The 22465-nt window shown below is 42.4% G+C and overlaps 1 protein-coding gene across 1 annotated transcript in view; it reads right to left on the minus strand.

The window, feature by feature from the left end:
* abca2 (ATP-binding cassette, sub-family A (ABC1), member 2) overlaps nucleotides 1-22465 on the minus strand; it is a 357455-nt gene that overhangs the window by 171813 nt on the left and 163177 nt on the right. Inside the window, exons 11-12 of the mRNA XM_072388588.1 lie at nucleotides 13792-13888; nucleotides 9076-9249 (exon numbers count right to left, since the gene is read on the minus strand). Of these exons, the coding sequence (XP_072244689.1) occupies nucleotides 9076-9249; nucleotides 13792-13888 (271 nt within the window). The remainder of the gene's footprint in view (nucleotides 1-9075; nucleotides 9250-13791; nucleotides 13889-22465) is intronic.

Here is a 22465-nt window from a genome sequence, read left to right on the forward strand (position 1 = left end):
TACACAGATGTCTTTACATGCCTGCCATGTTATTAAATAATCAATTTATATGAGCTTGTATTCTATATTAATATTGTTCTATTATTCTATATCATTATTACTAATGGCCTGAGCATTTACTCTGTTTTGAGCAATTGTTTCCAATACATTATGATAAAAAAATGTGGAGAAAATAAATTTTTTAAGGCTATTAACAGTATATTTTGATTTTCTAGGTAATGAAAGCATATATCCTAAAATCCTTCTGTAATTGTTTTTTCATCTGGTGTATAAACAAAATGAAAAAAGAATTTTGCACCTGGCTTCATCATATGTTCAGATCTATCTACTGGAAATATATGCAAATGTGCGCTTATTTAATGAGATAATGCCTAATTTGCAGAATCAAACATACAAATTTGAAAATCTTGTAATACATTTTTTTCATACTCGTGTAAGTAATCAACAGAGGAAGTTTCATGGTGATATCTATTATTTTAAAATGTTACCCTATTCACCTGTAGTGTCTCGCCATAATCCTCCGCCTCCGCCACCTGCTACCAATCTAACAGCAGACACCTTTGCCTAATTTTTTACTGACAAAGTGGCAGCTATAAGCAAACAGTTTACCGAACCTTGTACCACAAAATCTGCATGCAGAAGTCCTACTGCATCATTTTCCTCATTTACCCCTCTCGCTCAGAGCAGTGTGTCTAAACTTCTCACATGTAGCCGTCCTACTACATGCCCGCTGGACCCCATTTCTACTAATCCTTGCCAATCCATTGCTCCTACTGTAACTGCAGCAGTCACGCATGTGATTAATGCTTTACTGACATCGGGCACATTTCCTACCACATTCAAGCAAGCTCAGGTTACACCGCTGCTCAAGAAACCTTCCTTCTCTCTAACTCATGTGGAGAATAATCGGCCGGTCTAAAACCATTGAAAGGGCGGTCTTTAAGCAGGTCACCGATTACCCCTCACATAACAACCTCCTTGACCCAAACCAATCGGCGTTTAAAAGTGGACACTCCACCGAAATGGTTCTGTTGGCTGTGACAGAAGCCTTAAAAGAAGCCAGAGCGACAGCTAAGTCCTCTGTACTTATCCTGCTCGACTTATGGGCTGCATTTGACACTGTCAACCACAGTATCCTTTTGTCCATACTCTCTAGTATGGGCATCATAGGGAGAGCACACTCCTGTTTTGAATCATACCTCACTGGTATCTTTCAAAGTATCCTGGCTTGGTCACACTTCTGCAGCGCACCACCTCACCACAGGGGTCCCCCAAGGTTCAGTACTGGGACCTCTTCTCTTTGCCATATACACCAACTCATTGGGACAGATCATCCGATCACATGGCTTCTCATACCAATGTTATGCTGATGATACCCAGCTCTAGCTGTCATTCCCACCTGACGACCACACGGTCTCAGCATGAATCTCAGACTGTCTCTCTGACATATCAACATGGATGAAAGGCCATCACTTCCAACTTAACCTACCAAAAACTGAACAGTTTGACATTGTCTTCCCAGCCAAACCAACCATACACCACAGCATCTGCATCCAAACTGAATCCCTATCTCTTGCTCCATCAAAGGTTGCTAGAAACTTGGGTGTCATGATTGATGACCAACTAACCTTCAAAGATCACGTTACCTCGGTTGCTCGTTCATGTCACTTTGCATTGCTGAACATAAGAAAGATAAGACCATACCTAACCCAACATGCCACCCAACTCCTGGTGCAGGCCATGATCATCTCCCGCCTTGACTACTGCAATGCTCTCCTAACTGGTCTCCCAGCCTGTGCTATGAAACCTCTGCAGATGGTCCAGAACGCGGCGGCGCGTCTGGTCTTCGATCAGCCTAAAAGAAGACATGTCACCCCTCTGTTCATTGAACTCCACTGGCTACCCTTAGCTGCCCGCATCAAATTCAAGTCACTGATGTTAGCCTACAAAGTGCTTAATGGAACGGCTCCCATCTACTTGAATGCTCTTGCAAAGGCTTATGTCACAACTCGGTCCCTCCGTTCGTCCCAGGATTGTCGTCTAGCAGTGCCTACACCACGCCTAAGACAATCCAAACTCTTTTCATGTGTTGTCCCACGATGGTGGAATTACCTACCGAGCGCTACCAGAACAGGGGCGTCCCTGTCTATCTTCAAGAAGCTCTTGAAAACCCAGCTCTTCAGAGAGCATCTCCTATCTATCCTAGCACTTACCTACCCCATCTATCTCTGCACTTTATCTTTCTGCACTTCTTTCTATGCCTGCACTCTATCTCTACTCTGTCACCTCTTACAGAGTCAGACTAGTGGATTCCCTCTATGTATAGCTTATTTATATATATATATATATATAGCTTGTTATATGTTCATTTGTAAATCGCTTTGGATAAAAGCGTCTGCTAAATACAGAAACATAAACATAAACATTCCTCTCTTGTCAGTAACCCAAGTTTTCATGTGTCTCGGGTTAAGCCTGAAGTGGTGTGTGGAGAGAAATCATATTTCTACAGTTTTGGCTCATCTTTGTTGGCACCCTGTTAAATGCAGAGTATAACTCAAAATTCTTCTCCTCACATATAAAACTCAACTAGACTTATTTTTATATCTTGATGATGTTTCCCTTTTAATCTGAAAGATGGGGAGTATCAACTTATAAGCAGAGAGCGTCGTTACAGTCACATGTGTGACTGAACCCCCTGACCACTATGTGTGTCGTTAGTCCTTATCACCTATAGATTGTCGACCTACCTAAAAAGTGCGGGTTTTGGTCACAGGGTCCGAAGTGTGAATGGTTGTGAAACTGCCTGGGGAGGAGAGACAACGTTTTTTTTCCTGATGCCGTTCAGTGTGACAACTTTTGAGCTGATGCCGTTTTAGATGAAAACTTTTGAGCTGATGCCATTTTAAATGACAACTTTTTAGCTGATGCCGTTTTAAATGACAACTTTTGAGCTGATGTCGTTTTAAATGACAACTTTTTAGCTGATGCCGTTTTAAATGACAACTTTTGAGCTGAAGCCGTTTTAGATGAAAACTTTTGAGCTGATGCCGTTTTAAATGACAACTTTTTAGCTGATGCCGTTTTAAATGACAACTTTTTAGCTGATGCCGTTTTAAATGACAACTTTTGAGCTGAAGCTGTTTTAGATGAAAACTTTTGAGCTGATGCCGTTTTAAATGACAACTTTTGAGCCGATGCCGTTTTAAATGGCAACTTTTGAGCTGATGCCGTTTAAAATGACAACTTTTGAGCTGATGCCGTTTTAAATGACAACTTTTTAGCTGATGCCGTTTTAAATGACAACTTTTGAGGTGATGCCGATTTAAATTAAATCTTTTGAGCTGATGCCGTTTTATATGAGAACTTTTGAGCTGATGCTGTTTAGTGTGACAACTTTTTAGCTGATGCCGTTGAGTCTGACATTTTTTTTCTGAGGCCGTTCATTGTGAATAGTTTTTTTTATGAAGCCTTTTGGTGCGAGTGTGACAGAGGTTTTCCTGAGACCTTATACCTTTTCGTCTGAGGTCTGACGCCTAAGCATGATACTGAGGATGTCCTAAAATGTACACCGTACTCATGAATAATTTATAATTTGGACTTGACTCGAGTTCTTATTGTTAATTTGTAATGCAGTTGTGATTCAGTTTTGCTGTATTTAACCCTTAACTGTAGGCTAACTTCCACATTCAACGCATTCCACAAACAGCAGAATCACTGCACTGAGATGGAAATCTCACTGCATCACATTGTATAGAGATACTGTCCGTGTTGAAAGCAGACCTTGCTCGCTAATCAATGGTAGTTACAAACTAAATGGGACATAATAATTGACAACATTTTGCTATAGGTCCTAGTTACATCGGTCAACACTTCTGAGCTATTATCCCTTGTTGGCAATGCTGATCTGTTCAAATGAATCAAGGAAAATGTGGCAGGAATGCAGCCACAGGCCTTTATGAAGCTGTTTTTGCTCCTTCTCAATGAAAGCTGTAAAAAACGGCTTTGCTTCCCTTTTTGCCATTCCATAAAAAAATAATAATTCACAACCAAAAGTAGCACTGTGAAGCATTGAATCAATATCATTAATACTTTTTACACGATTAAAAGAGTATTTAATGGTTGGAGATTTTATTAATCTATTCATATATCAATGAAATATAGTCTTTTTCAATACAAAAAGCATATGGTGTACTGAAACGGGCATGAAAATCCAACACATGTGCAAATATCATAAAAGCAAATGTAGCACACTGAATAATGCATTTTGTTTTGTCATCTCTGTGACCCAACTTATCAACCCCTTTTTCTATCATTAATTGTGATGTAATAATAACGACATACACACATAATTAAATATATTTAGTGTATGGGGCACGTGTCTCAACTTACCCCAGAGGTATTTATTACTTTGTTACTATCTAGATCTTCAGATCAGGGTTACTAATCAGTCCTAGACCCAAGATTAGTTTTAGCTCTTTTGAATCTCTGATTCTCAGTTTTTCCCACCCAAAGTGGAAATCACAAAAACCTCTTGTGTTTGTTGTTGTGTATCGTCCGCCTGGCCCTTATTCTGAGTTTCTGTCTGAATTCTCAGAGTTTTTATCCCAGTTAGTGGTGAGTACAGATAAAGTCATTGTAGTGGGTGACTTTAATATTCATGTAGATGTTGAAAATGACAGCCTAAATATTAACTTTAATTCTATATTAGACTCTATTGGATTTTCTCAAAGTGTTCACAGACCTACTCACTGCCTTAATCATACCCTTGACCTTGTGCTGACTTATGGCATTGAGAGTGAACAGTTAACAGTGTTCCCTCATAACCCTGTCTTGTCTGACCATTTTTTAATAACTTTTGAATTTACATTACTTGACTACACGGTTTCTGAGAAGAATTCTACATATAGAAGGTGTCTGTCAGAGAATGCTGTAACCAGATTTAAAGAGTTGATTTCATCATCCTTTTCTTCACTGCCATGTGCTGATATGACACAGGATGGCTACCTAAATTTTACTCCAGTAGAACTTGACTCTCTTGTTGACAGCACTACAGCTTCAATGCGTACAACACTGGACAATGTTGCCCCTCTGAAAAGGAAGGTAATCAGTCAGAAGAGGTTGGCTCCTTGGTATAATTCACAGCTGCGTGCGTTAAAGCAGACTGCAAGAAAGCTGGAGAGACAGTGGCGTTCCTCTAATTTAGAAGAGTCTCAATTAGTCTGGAAAGATAGTTTAATAACGTATAAGAAAGCACTTCGTAAAGCTAGAACTGCGTATTATTCATTATTGATAGAAGAGAATAAGAATAATCCCAGGTTTCTTTTCAGCACTGTTGCCAGGCTGACAAAGAGTCCGAGCTCTGTTGAGCCATGTATTCCTTTAACTCTCAGCAGTGATGATTTCATGAGATTCTTCATCAATAAAATTGTTTCTATCAGAGAGAAGATTAATGGAATCCTTCCCATTATTATCACTGATGTATCATCAAGTAGAGCAGCTTTAGAAGTATCTTTCGAACCTGAATTGTATTTAGACAGCTTCTGTCCAGTTGATCTTTCTGAGCTAACAACAGCAATAGTCTCTTCTAAACCATCAACTTGTATGTTAGACCCAATCCCAACCAGACTGTTCAAGGAGGTTTTCCCCTTAATTGACACTTCCATATTGGATTTGATCAATCGGTCTTTGTTGACAGGATATGTACCTCAGACTTTTAAGGTTGCTGTAATTAAACCTTTACTTAAAAAACCTACTCTTGATTCAGAAGTGTTGGCTAATTATCGACCTATATCCAATCTCCCTTTTTTGTCCAAAGTTCTTGAAAAAATAGTTGCAGTTCAACTTTGTGATCATTTACATAGAAATAATCTGTTTGAAGAGTTTCAGTCAGGATTCAGAGTGCATCATAGCACAGAAACAGCACTGGTGAAAGTTACCAATGATCTCCTGTTAGCCTCTGATAGCGGACTTGTTTCTGTGCTTGTCCTGTTGGATCTCAGTGCTGCATTTGATACGATCGATCACAGCATTCTGTTACAGAGACTTGAACATGTTATTGGGATTAAAGGAACTGCATTAGGCTGGTTTAAGTCATATTTATCTGATAGATTCCAGTTTGTTCTTGTAAATGAAGAATCTTCCTCACACGTTGGAGTAAGTCATGGAGTTCCTCAGGGTTCTGTGCTTGGACCGATTCTTTTTACTTTATACATGCTTCCATTAGGTAACATTATCAGACAGCATGGCATAAATTTCCATTGTTATGCTGATGATACTCAGCTGTACTTATCTATGAAACCAGATGAAACCTACAGGTTGGTCAGGCTACAAGCCTGTCTTAAAGACATAAAGACCTGGATGACTCAGAACTGTCTGCTTTTAAATTCAGACAAAACTGAAGTTGTTCTCTTTGGACCTGAGCGCTTCAGGGAGAAATTGTCTAGTTATATAGTTACTCTAGATGGTATTTCCTTGGCTTCTAGTTCTACAGTGAGGAACCTTGGAGTTATTTTTGACCAGAATTTATCATTTGACGCACATATAAAACTGGTTTCTAGGACTGCCTTCTTTCACCTTCGTAATATTGCTAAAATCAGGAACATCCTGTCTCAGGGTGATGCAGAGAAACTAGTTCATGCATTTGTTACTTCAAGATTGGACTACTGTAATTCCTTATTATTGGGCTGTCCCACATATTCTCTGAAAAGCCTCCAGCTGATCCAAAATGCTGCAGCCAGAGTTCTGATGAGAACTAACAGGAGAGATCATGTTTCTCCAGTTTTAGCTTCTCTTCATTGGCTCCCTGTTAAATTCAGAATAGAATTTAAGATTCTTCTTCTGACATATAAAGTTCTTAATGACCGAGCTCCATCATATCTTAAAGATTTAATTGTAAGATATTTTCCTAACAGAGCACTTCGCTCCCAAACTGCAGGTTTACTTGTTGTTCCCAGAGTTTCTAAAAGTAGAATGGGAGGTAGAGCCTTCAGTTATCAGGCCCCTCTCTTGTGGAATAAGCTGCCAGTAAATGTCCGGGAAGCAGACACCCTTTCCACTTTTAAGATTAGGCTTAAAACTTTTCTTTTCGATAAAGCTTACAGTTAGGGATGGCTCAGGTAATCCTGAAACATCCCATAGTTAAGCTGCTATAGGCTTAGACTGCTGGGGGACCTCATCTGTCACACCTTTCCTCACTTTGCTCTCTTTTTCCCCCTGTTTAATTTCAAAATTGATTTTATGTACATGTGACATTATTGTGGTTATTAACCTATGTTTCCCTGTTCCAACAGATATCCTTTGAATGGCGTTATGGTGTTTTTCCCCCCTCTTTTCCCTCTTTTCTGTCTTCTCAAACCCCAGCTGGTCGAGGCGGATGGCCACCCTTCCTGAGTCTGGTTCTGCCAGAGGTTTCTTCCTGTTAAAAGGGAGTCGTTCCTTTCCACAGTTGCCACAGGCACGCTCAGGACGGGAGATTGGACTGAAGACACATTTCGGTGCAATCTGTTGGTTTCCTTAGCTAGGATATTAATTTTTTGAATTAGCTCTATATGAATTAATTGGATTATGATTACAATGAATTGAATTCCAATTGGCTTGAATTGGACTATATTACTTAAGTGCCTTGAGATGACAATTGTTGTAATCTGGCGCTATATAAATAAAATTGAATTGAATTGAATTGAATTATTACTCCCCACAGCTAAAACGGTGCACTTTCATGCAAGGTCTACTGTTGTAGCTCACAGATAGTACCACAAGTCACATATAAAACAACATAGCCTACAATGTCATCATTGTAATTGATTACTCGCCAACTCTGTTGTAAACAAATGCACATGGCCAGGAGGTGGTTTAGCAAAACTGCGAAAAAAGTGACTGGACTTTCATAGTTCCCCTTTGGTTCACATCAAATAGCAAATTTTAGAGACAGTTTTGCGTTGTGAAAGAAAGAAAAATAAAATAAAATAAAACTTACGTTTGTGTCCTGTTCCAAATATGTCTAGGATCTTTCTGTTTGGAGCGGTTGACATTGCAGATTCGGTCGCAACTTGATTGCGAAGTTGTCTCTGGCCGACTTAATTTATTTCCGTGATCAAACCATGGATTATATTACCTCCATGGGTCAAACCCAGACCAAAGACTATCATAGCCTAGACTTTGCACCCGTGACATTTTTCCCCGGTGCCGTTTTACAACCTTTTAGCTGATGCCTTTCAGTCTGACGTTTTTTTTCCTGATGCCGTTCAGTGTGACAACTTTTGAGCTGAAGCCGTTTTAGATGAAAACTTTTTAGCTGATGCCGTTTTAAATGACAACTTTTGAATTCACAACCAAAAGTAGCACTGTGAAGCATTGAATCAATATCATTAATACTTTCAGTTTTTACACGATTAAAAGAGTATTGGCATGCAAGGCCTGTAAGTTTTAATGGTTGGAGATTTTATTAATCTATTCATATATCAATGAAATATAGTCTTTTTCAATACAAAAAGCATATGGTGTACTGAAACGTGCATGAAAATCCAACACATGTACAAATATCATAAAAGCAAATGTAGCACACTGAATAATGCATTTTGTTTTGTCATCTCTGTGACCCAACTTATCAACCCCTTTTTCTATCACCAATAAAGGCAACTGTACATTGCTTAGGCCGTCTCTGGGTCAGTTCCTTAGACCATGCCATAGATCGATGCACAATTGTGAATCAACCCGTGTCTCCTGAATAAAAGATGACTTACAGTGCAAAAGTTATTTTCTGCAGCTTGCACAGGTCCCATAGCAGGTGCTCCAGATTCACATTGCACAATGAAATACTTCACTGTGATAAGTCCTTCTTTGTTAAACGAACCAACCAGTGCTTTTAGTCATTCTGTAGACCTGTCTCTGGGTCTTGATATATAGAGCTGGCTGTTATGAAATGACCAGTTTGACCAGTTTTTTTTTTATTTCAACCAACATAGGAAAGGAACATATCAAATACAACTCTGTAAAATTCCTCAAATCCATATTGAAGCCTGTATTTACAATACATAGCATGCTCAAGACCCAGAAATTTGCACATCAGTCACTTACCTTGAATCCAAACAAAACCATAGAGGAAGTAGAATTTTCCCCCTGTGTTGGGTCCAGGACGCCAGTAGGCCCTCCTTATTTCATTAGTCTTCTCTGTGAAGCTAGAGTTCTGTCTTATTTTGTACAGAACATGAGGTGGCAAAGAACCATCTTTGTTAGTCTGGAAAATGACACCTGAAAAAGATGAAGATAATTTATAAATACACAAAAGTGGCATTAGATATTTGGAACACAAAAGCATCACTTCCAACACTCTCTAAGCACCAACTCAGCTGTTCAGTTTACCAAACAAATCTATGATGTAATTTGTTTGCTGAAATTTAACTTATCATTATAAACACAGAACTATATAAACCAAAACATTTGAAAAAAAATTAATTAAAGAAAATAAATGTTAAAAATCACTTTTCTGATTAGTTATTGAGCCTTAAAAGAAAAAGCTACAAAGTCTATAGTTACCGTACAGTACAGTACAAAGTCTTGAGCCACCAATTTTTTTCAGTATAGTCTCCAAGGAGCCAGACTGCAATTTAAAGTTGGGAAAAGTAACACTTTGACAAGCATGAAATAACTGGATAAATGGAGGACAAAAGAAGAAGTGGCAGACCTAAAAAAAAGAAAAACTATCTAGCAGATGAACGGTTTCTAAAAGTGATGCACTTAAAGAAAAAAACAGGACAAAATCCTGAAAATATGGAAAGAAATTAAGTGGGCTCAAGACTTTTGCACAGGACTTTAAATATATTTCCAAAGTGGAAATTAAAGTTACAGGAAAATAATTAAGGAAAATAATTAGGTGTTGCAATGGTCCATTCTAAGTCATAACTTCAACCTTCAAACTTCAATTACTTTAAGATAGCTACACACAAAGAAATGTATGCATATCTCATAAAATCAAAGAGAAATTATCAATAATCGAAGATTTCTTCACAACACACACAATTACTTCTAGTATTACTGCAAAAGGTGGTTGTAAAAGCTATTGAATAATGGATTGTACTTGATTTTTCTACAGACTTTGCATTTTTTAAATGCAAGTTTTAATAATAATAGTAATATCTCACGTGGTCTTGTTCATCTTCTTAGTGTATCTTTTTTTTTTATTATTAAACCTTTATTTCATCAGGCAAACAATTTAAGAACAGGTTCTTATTTACAAATGTGGCCTGAGGCCAAAGAGCAAAGGCTCTTTGAGGGGGAAAGGGAGAGGGGGTCCTACAATATAAAACAAGTTACAATAACAGATAACAACTAAAAGTAAATACAATACAATAAAACATTAAACGATGAGGCACAGCAAGTAGACATGTTCAACAGGTGCAGGAGTCGGCTATTATGTGTAATAAATTAATTTTTTTTTAAATCAGTGATAGAGGTGAAGACACTGAACTTAAGAGTGTTTTGTAAATTGTTCCAGTCACTGGCTGCAGCAAAATGGAAGGCGCTACGTCCGAAGCTGGTACACGACTTTGGGGACAGCAAGTTTGACAAATTTGCTAGACCGTAGGTTGAAAACAGAGTGAGAGATTTGCAGATGGGAAGAAATATAAGAGGGTATTAAGCCAAGTGTGGATTTGTAGATGAGTTGAATGGAGACGTCTGGTGTGGAGCGATGTCCAGTTCACTAATTTATACAGGTCGCAGTGGTGGGTTGTGAAAGGAGTACCTGAAGATGACAAGTCCAACCAGAGGCCAAGGTATTTGTAGCAGGTCACAAACTCAAGTTCAAACCCATCAGCACAGAGGATTTTTGGAGCAGTACTGGGATCATGTTTCCGGTCATAAAGGATGCATTTAGTTTTCTTAGTATTGAGAAGGAGATGGAGGCTATGAAAATACTGCTCAATGAAGGTGATACTGAGCTGTAGTGTAGATGCCACAGAGTGGAGAGAAGGGCCCTCAGAATATATGATGGTATCATCTGCGTATAGGTGAATTTTGGATTTGCCAGCGTTCTTGTCTTTGTCATTGATGTAAATGGAGAATAGCATTGGGCCTAGTATAGATCCTTGGGGCACTCCTTTAGTGATGGTGAGAGGGTCAGATAGAATGTTTTCAGTCTTTACTTGTTGGACTCGTTTTTTTTAAGTAGCTGGCAAACCATTCACAGGAGTGCAATGACAGGCCAATGCTATGGAGCCTATGCAGGAGTATGGAGTGGTTGACAGAATTAAACACTTTAGTGAGATCAATGAAAGCAGAGATGCAAAACTTCTTGGAGTCTAATGAGGTGACAATATCATCCAGGACCTTCAGAGTACTTGCCGGAACCCAGACTGCACATTGGGCAGGATGTTATTTGAGGCCATGAAGTGACTTGGCTGTTTATGCACCAATTTTTCTAAGACCTTTGCCAAACACAGCAAGATGGAAATAGGTCTGTAGCAATTGGTATCAGAGCCAGAGCCACCCTTAAATAGTGGGATGACTTGTGCAGATTTCCAGTCTTGAGGGAAAACAGACAGCTCCAGAGACATATTGAACAGCCTTGAGATGGGTACAGCCATGAAAGGAGCAGCAACCTTTAAAAACATAGGATTGAGTTTATCAGAGTCAGCCGACTTGTTAGAATCCAGGTTGGTGAGCTCCTTTAAAACTTCAGAGATCAAGATGGGTCTGAAGAAAAAGATGTCAGAAATAGAGTTCATTGGTGGATGTGATGGACCAGCAGTAAAGGGCTTAAGAGTAGAGACATGAGCCGAGCCAACAAAGTATACAAGTATACAAGTATACAAAGTAGCGAATTAGTGTAGCCAAATCACTACAAAACCAGGGACTGAAGCGCTTCCTGATCCTGGATATTCTGAGTGGGGCATGTTTATTGATAATCTGGCTAAAGGTTGATTTGAAGTAAGACCAGGCTGCCTCCATAGTAGTGAAGGAGTTAATTCTGTCCAACTTCACTGCAGCATTATCATGGAGAAAGGCTTCCAATCATGGAGCATTTAAAAACAGTCCGAGGTGGGCGTTTAATTGCGGAACCAGTGCGTATACAGGCGATAGCACAGTGATCACTCAGGTCTTGACGAAAGACGCCAGATTTGTAATTAGAGGGGGCATTAGTGAGGATGACATGTATGAGTGTAGCAGACGAAGGAGATTTCAGATTATGTCTGGTGGGTTCAGATATAATTGGGAAGAGATTTAAGGCATCAAACTGTTGAGTGACTGTATCTGGGGGGTTAAGCATGTCCCAATTAAGATCACCCAGGAGAATGAACTCTGAGGAGATATGCGGTGCCAGGAGTTCACTGAGAAGAGTAAGAGAACAGAGTGGAGAAAAGGGTGGTCTATAGCAGACAGCAACGGAGAGGGAAAAATTATTAGACAGTTTGATATCTAACACCAGCAATTTGAGTAACTTAGGAACAGTCTTAGACAGGGAAATAGTATATTGGAAGTGATCTTTGACATACAAAGCAACACCGCCTCATTTGGTAGCTCTGTCCTGGCAGAATATATCATAACCTGGCATGAAAATATCAGAACTGGCAATACATTTCTTAAGCCATGACTCAGAAATAGCACAAATGTCAGGATTAGCAGTGTGAACCCAAGATTTAATCAAGTCCAGTTTTGATAACAGGCTGCGGATGTTAATGTGTAGGAAGCCCATAGACCTACAATCAGAGAAATCATTAAACAATAGATTATGAACAGAGTGATTAACAATAACTGGGCCTGGATTGGGATGAATGCTACTCGAAATAAAAAGCATGAGAATAATTAAAATACGCTTAAAAACAAAGTTAGAATGCATTTTTTAAATATTTCTTTCATAGAGAATTAGGCAGGTATTGAAAATGGAAAGTCAATAAGTTGCTGCAGTAATATAAAGGAGTGCAGTGGAGAGTTTAACACAAACAGACTGGGAATTCCTATGTTTTTAGTGTTTTTAGAGATCCAAAAAGTGTGATAATCCCTAGTCAATAGTCCAATGTCTAGCGTGCCACCACCATAGGGGGCTATGGCTGGTCTGTGCAAATGTCTACTAGTATCTCCAAGGGGATGGCCCATGGTAAGTAGGCAGATGATGGGCATTATTAGCCAGGTGGCCATGGCAGAACTGGTATAGAGATACATGTTTAAAAAGCACGGAGCGCAGAGACACTGGAGAGAAGGTGTCTTCCTTTCGTCGTCTCATGACGCTGTATGACGTCTCAGGTAAACAGGAGATCAGACCTGCGGGAGACGGTGTTTCCTTTATCCCAAGGACTTCAGGCTCAGGAGGGGAAACGGTGCACCGCAGAGCAGGGTGGACGGAGCTGGCTGCAGAGCAGGGCGGACGGAGCAGGCCGCCGGCCGCAGAGCAGAGCGGATGGACAGGCCACCAAAGCAGGGTGGACGGAGCAGGCCCCAGACTGCAGAGCAGGGTGGATGGACAGGCTGCCAGAGCAAGGTGGATGGAGCAGGCCTCAGATTGCGGAGCAGGGACGTATATGAGAGAATGATAGCTCACAGAAAGACTTCACTGGTGCCCGTGTTGCGCTGATGTTTCACTATCTCATCTTAAGTCTCGGTAAAGTACAGATGATCGCTATGTCTGATACAGAAAGCCTAAGAGTTGAAAAAGGGTGTACCTCCTTTTTCATATATTACTTGCATATAAATCAACATTATGGTATCAACTTTAGCACTGTGCATAACATGGTTTTCATTTAAAGATAGTAATTCCATAACTTTCTACAAGTAGCTATGCGCACAAGGGTGACTCACTGGCAAACACAGACACCTTGTCTTGGTAGGCCTGGGTCAGGGTGTAGTTGACGATGCTGTCCTCATCAGGGAAGCCTTTGAAGACATCCACACTGACCTGGAAGTACAGAACAAATACACAAAAAAGTTCTATAACAGGAATTGATTCATGACACAAGATGGATGTCGATTTACTTGATTTGTTCTCTGTATTCTGTGGAGTCTTTTCTGCTGTATTTAATATTGTACCTCCTGAAAATTGATCCCAAAGTCAGCATTTTCTAATTAAACAGAGTAGGACCAAAAATGGACTCAAATAAGGGCTGAAGAAGAGGAATATTTCCCTACAGAAGAAGACCTGAAGGAAGTTGTCACTTTGATCAAACCTTTGTTTGATTTCTGTCAGGCAATTACTTAAACCAGAGCCTCTGAAAGAACAGTATAATTGAATGTCATAAGCATAGAGATAATAAGAAATATTATTGCAACATCTAATAATTTGGCCGAGATTATGTAAGAGAATCAAACCCAAAACAGGTCTTTGGGGTACCCCACAACTGTTGTTGCAGGAATCAGTTGATTCTTACAAACAGGAGCTGTAAGGACAGCTGCAGAAAGAGGCTGGAGACTCATCTGCATGGGGACAATGCCACAGAACTCTGAAAACCATCTCTGGTCTCAGTAAGAACAGTGGGATGGAACCAGAGCATGGTGAAATTGTGCCAATTATCTGAATCTGTTTTGTTTTTTGTTTTTTTTAAACGGATTTAATTAATCTGTATGTGCATCCTGCGCCTCTTGAGCACAGCTTTCACCACCAGACCTCCTGAGCCCAGCTGCACCTCCACCTCTGAAGCAACCATCTGTGGCAGCTACCACTGCCTGGCCTCCTCAGTCCAGCTGCACCTCCACCTCTGAAACAACTCCCACCACTCGCCCTCCTCTGTCCAGCTACACCCTCATCTCTATGATTGATAGCAACATCCCTCCTGTTGCATCCCTCTGCTCCAACCTCTGTGTCCAACTATAGGGGAGGTTAGAGCTGAGCTCAGGAGACTTCAGTCAGGGAGCGCTACAGGCCCAGATAGAGTCTGTTCAAGGCTTCTGAGGGACTATGGTGGTCAAATAGCAGTCATCTCTTCAGAGGCTCTTCAATATGAGCCTTCAAATGGAAAAAGTCCCGGTGCTGTGGAAAACTTCTTGTCTCATACTGGTGCCCAAATTAGGGCAACTGGTGGAGCTGAATGACTACAGACTAGTGGCTTTGACATCTCATATCATGAAGACCTTGGAGAGACTCCTTGTTCGTCGCATGAGATTGCAGGTTGCTGAAGATCTTGACCTCGCCTCCAGTTTGCCTACCAGAAACACATAGGAGTGGAAGACACAATTCTGTACATGCTGCATCGGGCATATGCTTATCTGGATGTGCCATGTTCATATGTGAGAATCATGTTCTTTGGCTTCTCCAATGCCTTCAACACTATACAGTCTCCCATACTGAGAGACAAGCTTCTAGGTATGGGTGTGGCCCACTCCCTGACATCATGGATTATAGACTATCTGACTGCCAGACCACAGTATGTCAGGATGGGGAGATGGGAAGACTGGAATACAGTACTGGGGCTCCGCAGGGTACTGTTTTGGCTCCTTTTCTTTTCATCCTGTACACATCAGACTTCAGGTACAACTCAGAGTCCTGCCACATACAGAAGTATTCTGATGATACGGCTGTTGTGGCATGTGCCAGCATTGGACAGGAGAAGGAGTACAGGGACCTTGTCGAGTCCTTCAATGGCTGGATCAAAAAGAACCGTTTGTTCCTGAACAGTACCAAGACCAACGAGCTGGTGGTGGACTTCAGGAGATCTAAAACTCCATGGCAGTCAGTCTGCATTGACGGAGGGGAGATAGAGACTGCTCAGACCTGCAAGTACCTGGGGGTGGTGCTGGATAATAAACTGGAGTAGTCTGCCAACATTGAAGCAGTATACAGGAGGGGCCTTCAATGTCTTCAGTGACATGATGAGTATGTTTTATCACACTATTCATTGAGAGTGCACTGTTCTATGCTGTTTTCTGCTGGGGGAGTTGCACTGCAGACAAAAACTGTCGGCGCTTGGACAAACAGTAGGCTAGACCCTCTCAGTGTTGTGGTGGAGCAACAGATTAGGAGGAAATTATATTCTGTTTTGGAGAATATAATATTCTCCACAGAGAATAATATCTCTAACATCTCTACAGCATCCTGGCAGGACAGAGGAGTGAAAGGCTCAGGAGGTCCTTTGTCCTCACAGCCACAAGACTTTTTAACAGTGACTGATAACATTTTCGTCTCAAATGTATGTATGTATGTATTAATTTATTTATTGTTGTCTAATATACAATCATTGGGATGAATAAAGTATTTTTCTAAACTATTCTAATTCTTCCACTGCTTCCTGTCCCACTACCTGGAGTTCAGACATGCCAGCACCCCTGTCACCACCTCTCTCCTCCTCCCCCACAGTGTCCCTGACATTACCTGTAGCTCTTTCCCACTCCCCTCTCTTCACACAAGACTTTTTATGACAGTGCATCCATCTGCACTGCCCTTTGCTGTGGTTTGCTTGGGCTGTGGAAGCTCAGAGAGAGACAGGAAGAGAATGAAGAAGCTGGTCAGGAGGGCCAGCTCTGTGCTAGATTGTTCCTTGGACTCTATCGAGGATGTGGGTGAGAGGACAATGTTGGCTAAGCCGACATCTATCACGGCCAGCCTCTCTCCCCTGTTGCACCCGTCTGTGGGAGCTCTAAGCAGCTCCTTCAGCAACAGACTCTTGCCTCTACTGTACAGGAGTGAACGCTTCCATTTTATCCCATCAGCTATAAGGGTCTTCAACAACCACTGCTGATGTAAAATAATTTCTGTACACCGTTCTTTGTGCAATATGTTCACAATGCTGACGCACTCTCCAGATGGCCCTGCAATGAGACCTGCCACTACTGTCGCCTTGTGAAGGAGATATATGCAGACCACAGTGAGAGTCTTTAACCTGCAATGCAATTAGGCGACATCAAGAGGCTCAGCCTCCAGCAGCTCCAGCAGCACCAGCTCCAAGATCTGGTCCTTGGAGGCAGTCAGGTCGGCTGAAGTGCTGGCCCGGTATGGGGAGATCAAGGTGCTGCACTTCCAGCATCACAATCATCACCTCCGAGATGATCTGCTCCACCACTGCTGGAAGTTACCAAATGGTCAACGAGAGATGCTGAAGCTGCTTGTACACTGCCAGCTCTGGAAACAGGTCCTCCGGCTTACCGAATGGCTGTCCAGGATTGCAGTGCACCCCCGTGTAGCTCATGTTTGGCCATGAGCTCCGTTCGCTGGTGGACTTGGTTTTCGGCTTGCCTCCAGAACTGGAGATGAGCGGTGAGACTGGCTTGGACTGTAACTATAGCCTTGTGGATTACACCAACGCACAGAGGACTGAGGGAGAGGAGTTCAGTTCCAAAATCTGCACTGTGAAGAGGTAGAAGATGAAAAACAGATTTAAATACAGAAGCTATCCCTCCACCTTGACTGACTTAACAGTCAGGGGGAAGAAGTTCTGAAAAAGACTCTCCAGGTCGAAGCCAAGTTTCCATCAGGAATATAAAATCCAGCTCTGAGGAGGCGAAAAAGTAATTTAAAATTAAAGTCTTGTTTTCCATGATCTCAACCCACTCAGTGCGATATAGGTTGAGGTTGTGCCAACAAGTCCGAGAGAACATGAGGGGAAACAGGCTGGATCCAATGAAGATCTGGATTTGGACAGTCTGGATACATACAAGGATGCTGCCCTGTTTTCCCTAATTTTTTCAAGCGTTTCTTATGGTAAAATGTGAGTGGCAGGCATTGTAGGTGGTCAGGTATGTTTGCCACTAGTGGAGGGAAATTTCTATTTTTTTCTGATCAAAGGTTTGCAGTTTAACTGCGGAAAACTCAAAAGTGCTTGACCAGGGAAATATAAAAGGAGAAAAATAACAACAAACAGCATATATATTGGAACCGAGAGAGATGGCTCACCATACACACTGGTAGTATCTTGGCTGAAGAAACCATAATTTTGCCACTTTTTCATTACAGTGATCAAACATTTCCTTTTCTGCTTCTTCCTAATCTTAAACAGTGTCTCTAAACAAGTTAACAACCACCACTAAGAATGCAATATGTTTATGTTGAGCCTTGATGAGACGTTTATTTGAATATGAACACCAATGACTGCTTTTAAAAGCTGAAACAATTTTATCATTAGTTAATTATTGTGCCTGGTGCTTGAACAGTTCAGCATTTATGTGCTTTCTTCTATCTTAATCACCACTGTATGTGTTCCTGTTACTATACTACATCTCCAGGTTGAATAATGTATTAATCAAGCTCTCATTCACAGTTAACCGTGTCTGGCTGTCTTGGAGCTGGGATTCTAGTTTAGATACATTTTTTATGCGCAAACTCAAAAACAAGACACTACACAAACTCAATTGGTTTGGTGATAGTGACTTTGACTCAAAATATCAGCAGCCCATTGTACTGATAAGTCCAAAGTGCTGAAGTAGCACTTAAATACATTATCCTAATATGCCCTGTTCTCTTAGTCCTACCATTCCATTGGTTTTGTCTTGAACACGTTACATAGAACAGTGGAATCTCTCTCTAAGATTACTTCAGCAAGACATAGTAACTACGATTGGGTTGGAAGGCTTCACTGTAGGACCTGGTCCAACTGACCACCATACAGTGTCTATACATAAAGGCACCATGAGACCTTATATGGCAGGAAATCTTGTTATCCAGGTGACTAAATAGGTTGGAGCATTTGACGTGCCAGGAGGGCAAGATGGAACCAATACTTGTGAGGTGCAGGGAATAATAGGCGGTTCTTTAGTTCAAAATTGATTTCTATTGTTTTAAAAAAAATAAAAAATAAAAAATGTTGAAACCTGACTGGCGACCGGTACTGGTGTACCCCGTCTCTCACCTGATGACCGCTGGGATAGGCTCCAGCCCCCCCGTGACCCGACCGACGGATAAAGCGGGTATAGAAAATGGATGGATGTTAAAACCTTGGGGAAAGGGGAATGGGGAGAAAAGCTTTCTCCTGGAGCTTGAAGCACCTTTGCCGTGTCCACAGCTGGGCTTTAATTACTGAGGAACACCCCACCAAACACACACGGGGAGTGAGGTCATACACTCAGGTGAGGGTGATTCCCTCATTCCCAGACTGGCTTGGCAATTAGACAACAAACTCAGGCCCGATGAACTTGCATCCTAATGTCAATATTCATCCACCTCCAACGGGTAGAGTAGCTGGACAGGTCTCCTGAGAATAAAACGAGAAGGCAGTCTGACAACACGTGATCTAATTTTCCTGTCTCTTCCCATAAACGTTTCCTCAATCCGTCCCATTTTCCACAAGTTTTGGTTGTTTATCTTCGTGTAACAACTCAACATCTCCCACCTTGAATGGTGCAGATTGGTTCAGGTTACGCACGCAATGCGCAGAACGACGCTCCATCAGATAATCCGTCCTCCAACGATTCCAGAAATTATTACTCAACCTCTGACGATACTGCCATCTCCTGTTGAGCTGTGTGGCGTTCGTTTTAGCCATGCTGTAGTTGTGAGCAGGGTAGGAAGGAAGAATAGTGATCCTCTGTCCGGTCAGGAAATGAGCTGGGGTGAGAGGTGATGGTTCGCTGCTGTCTGTGTGAAGATAAGTTAAAAGACGAGAGTTTATGATTGCCTCAACTCAATGTCTCAAGCTCCTCACGTTCAAGGCAAGACCTTCCGAGCACCTTGCGGAGGCACGTCTTTACGGATCTCACCAAGCGCTCCCACATGCCGCCACAACAGGCAACCCGCTCCAAATGATAATAATAATAATACCTTAGTTTTGTATAGCGCCTTTCAAAACACCCAAGGTCGCTTTACATAATATCTGTGTGTGAGAGTATGTAGGTGTGTGCTTATGGACACTAGGAGCCAAAAGCCTCCAAAAAGAGATGGGTTTTAAGGTGTTGTTTAAAGATGGCCAGTGAAGGGGCATTGTGAATGTGGTTGGGTAGGTTATTCCAGAGGAGTGGGGCAGCTACATGAAAGGGTTTGTCACTGGTGGCCTTGAGTCTGGTGCGGGGGATGAACAGCTGGCCCTTGGAAGAGGACTGCAGCAATCTTGAGGGGGTATAGGGGAGGAGGAGGTCTGTGACGTAGTGGGGTGCCAGACCCTTGAGGGACTTGAAAGTGAGGTGGAGGACTTTGTAGATGATGCGAGATTTGACAGGGAATCAGTAGAAGGCAGATTTGGTAACTTTTTTGATGTGAGACTGAAAAGATAGTGATGAATTCAAGATGACCCCCAGGTTACGGACTTCGTAAGATGGAGTGATCGAGCAGCCATCAATGTCCAGGTGGAGATCTCCAACCTTCTTGAGCAGTGGCGGTGGTGCCACCACCATGAGCTCAGTTTTGTTGCTGTTCAGCTTAAGGAGATTGTTGGTCATCCAGTCTTTGATGTCTTACAAGCAGTGAACGAGAGTTGGGGGGGGTTTGGTGCTGATGTAAAGTTGTGTGTCGTTGGCATTGCAGTGGAAACTGAGACCATGGGACCGAATGATTCGTCCAAGAGGCAGCATGTATATGGCGAAGAGAAGGGGGCCCAACACCGAACCCTGCAGAACGCCATGGCTGATGGTAGCTGTGGTGGAGCGGGAGTCGTTGAGTGAGATGTATTGTTGCCGGTTTGATAGATATGAGTGGAACCAGAGAAGTGTTGTGTCAGATAGTCCAGTGAACTCAGAGAGACGCTTCAGGAGGATGAAGTGAGAGACTGTGCCAAAAGCTGCTGAGAGGTCCAGGAGGATGAGGATGGTAATGTGGCCATTGTCTGCAGCAGTAAGGAGGTCGTTAGTGATTTTGACAAGAGCAGTCTCAGTACTGTGGTGGGCTCTGAAGCCAGACTGTAACGGTTCAAAGAGCTCATGGTGGAACATATGCTGCTGGAGTTGAGTCACCACTGCTCTTTCCAAGATCTTACTTAGGAAAGGAAGGTTGGAGATGGGGCGATAGTTGTTTGGGTCGTCAGGGTCCAAACCAGGTTTTTTAAGGGTGGGAATAACAGCAGCGGTTTTAAGGCTAGCAGGCACAACACCAGACTCCAGGGATGTGTTTATAATGTTCATCATGGCGTGGCAGAGAGTGGGAAGGCAAGATTTCACCAGGGTGGTAGGCATGGAACCCAAATGGGAGGATGATGGTTTGGCTTTGGACACCAGGTCAATGACCTGGGCATGGTCCAGTGAGGCAAAGCAGAAAAGGCAGTGCTGCGGTGGACAGGCAGCCGGGATGGGAATGTCCTGCCATGGTAAATGGGCGCCAGTTGGTTCGCCATCATGATGTTGAGTTGCAGTCGGAAGCGTAGAGAGGAGCTGCTGGTGGATGGTGTTAACTTTGCTGATGAAAAAGTCTTGAAAACTGGAGCAAAGCTCAGCAGCGTCGGATGGTTGGGATGCTTGAGGAGGGCAGAGAAGGCGGTTGATTGTTGAAAAAAGCATCCTGGGGTGATGTTGTTGGTTGTTGATGAGAGTGGAGAAGTAGTGTGTCTTGGCAGAAGAGAGGGCCTCTTTGTAGTTCGTGATATGGTCTCTGTAGGCCTCCAAGTGGACAGTGAGGCCACTTTTTTTGTACCGCCGCTCGAACAATGTTTAGGCTGGTGGAGAGTGCGGTGTTGTAGTGTTACACCAGGGTGTCCACTGAAGGGGCAGAGACAGGAGCTGTTACATGCGTCACGAGGGTTTGGGAGAGCAGAGGCAGAGACACATTCTTAACGTTGCGAAAGGTGATGGTTCGAGAGCAACATTGTCTGCGATGGGGTATGTTGACAGAGAACAGGATTGTATGATGGTCTGATATGGCCAGGTCAGTGCATTCAAGATGTAGTGGAGGTGTGCCGGTGCTGCATACCAGGTCGAGGGTGTGTCCTTTCCTGTGGGTCGGGCCATGTACATGCTGAGTGAAGTTAAAACAGTCCAGGAGTGACAGAAAGTCGACTGCAAAAGGGCAACTGCTATTGTCCACATGGATGTTGAAGTCACCTAGTCGTATGGTTGATGGGGACAGAGGGCAGACAGCAGCAAGCAGGTCAGTGAGCTCAGGGAGAAAGCTGGTAGAAGCTTTAGGTGGTCGATATATGAGGACCAGTTGCAGCTGTGCAGTGCCATTGACAGTGAGGTGGAGACATTCAAAGGTTGATACACTGACAGGATGTTCTTTGACCATGAAATCAGAATGGTATATGACGGCAAGTCCACCGCCACGGCCATGGCCGCGGGGTTTGTGGGTGTAGGCGTAACCAGGTGGGGTGGCTTGATTGAGGCTGACAAAGTCCTGTTGGCTCTGCCATGTTTCAGTCAAGCATACAAAGTCCAGTTTTTTCTCTGAAATTATGTCGTGTATGAATAAGGCTTTGTTGTTAATGGATCTGATGTTCTGTAGCATGAACGAGGCTGTCCTGATGGTGAGTGCAGAGCCATCAGTGCAGGTCAGACTCCGGATATTGGCAGGTTGTGGGCGTGGCTTTCGTTGCACTCGTCTCTGCAGAGAAGCGAAGCACCTAACCACAGGAATAGCCAAAGTTGTGTCCGAGCCAAAAACAAACTTGTGTCGAACAGCCCTGTGCACATA

This window comes from Leuresthes tenuis, unplaced genomic scaffold, assembly GCF_036924035.1.
Source record: "Leuresthes tenuis unplaced genomic scaffold, fLeuTen1.0.hap1 SCAF_6, whole genome shotgun sequence".
In the NCBI taxonomy this organism is placed as follows: domain Eukaryota; kingdom Metazoa; phylum Chordata; class Actinopteri; order Atheriniformes; family Atherinopsidae; genus Leuresthes; species Leuresthes tenuis.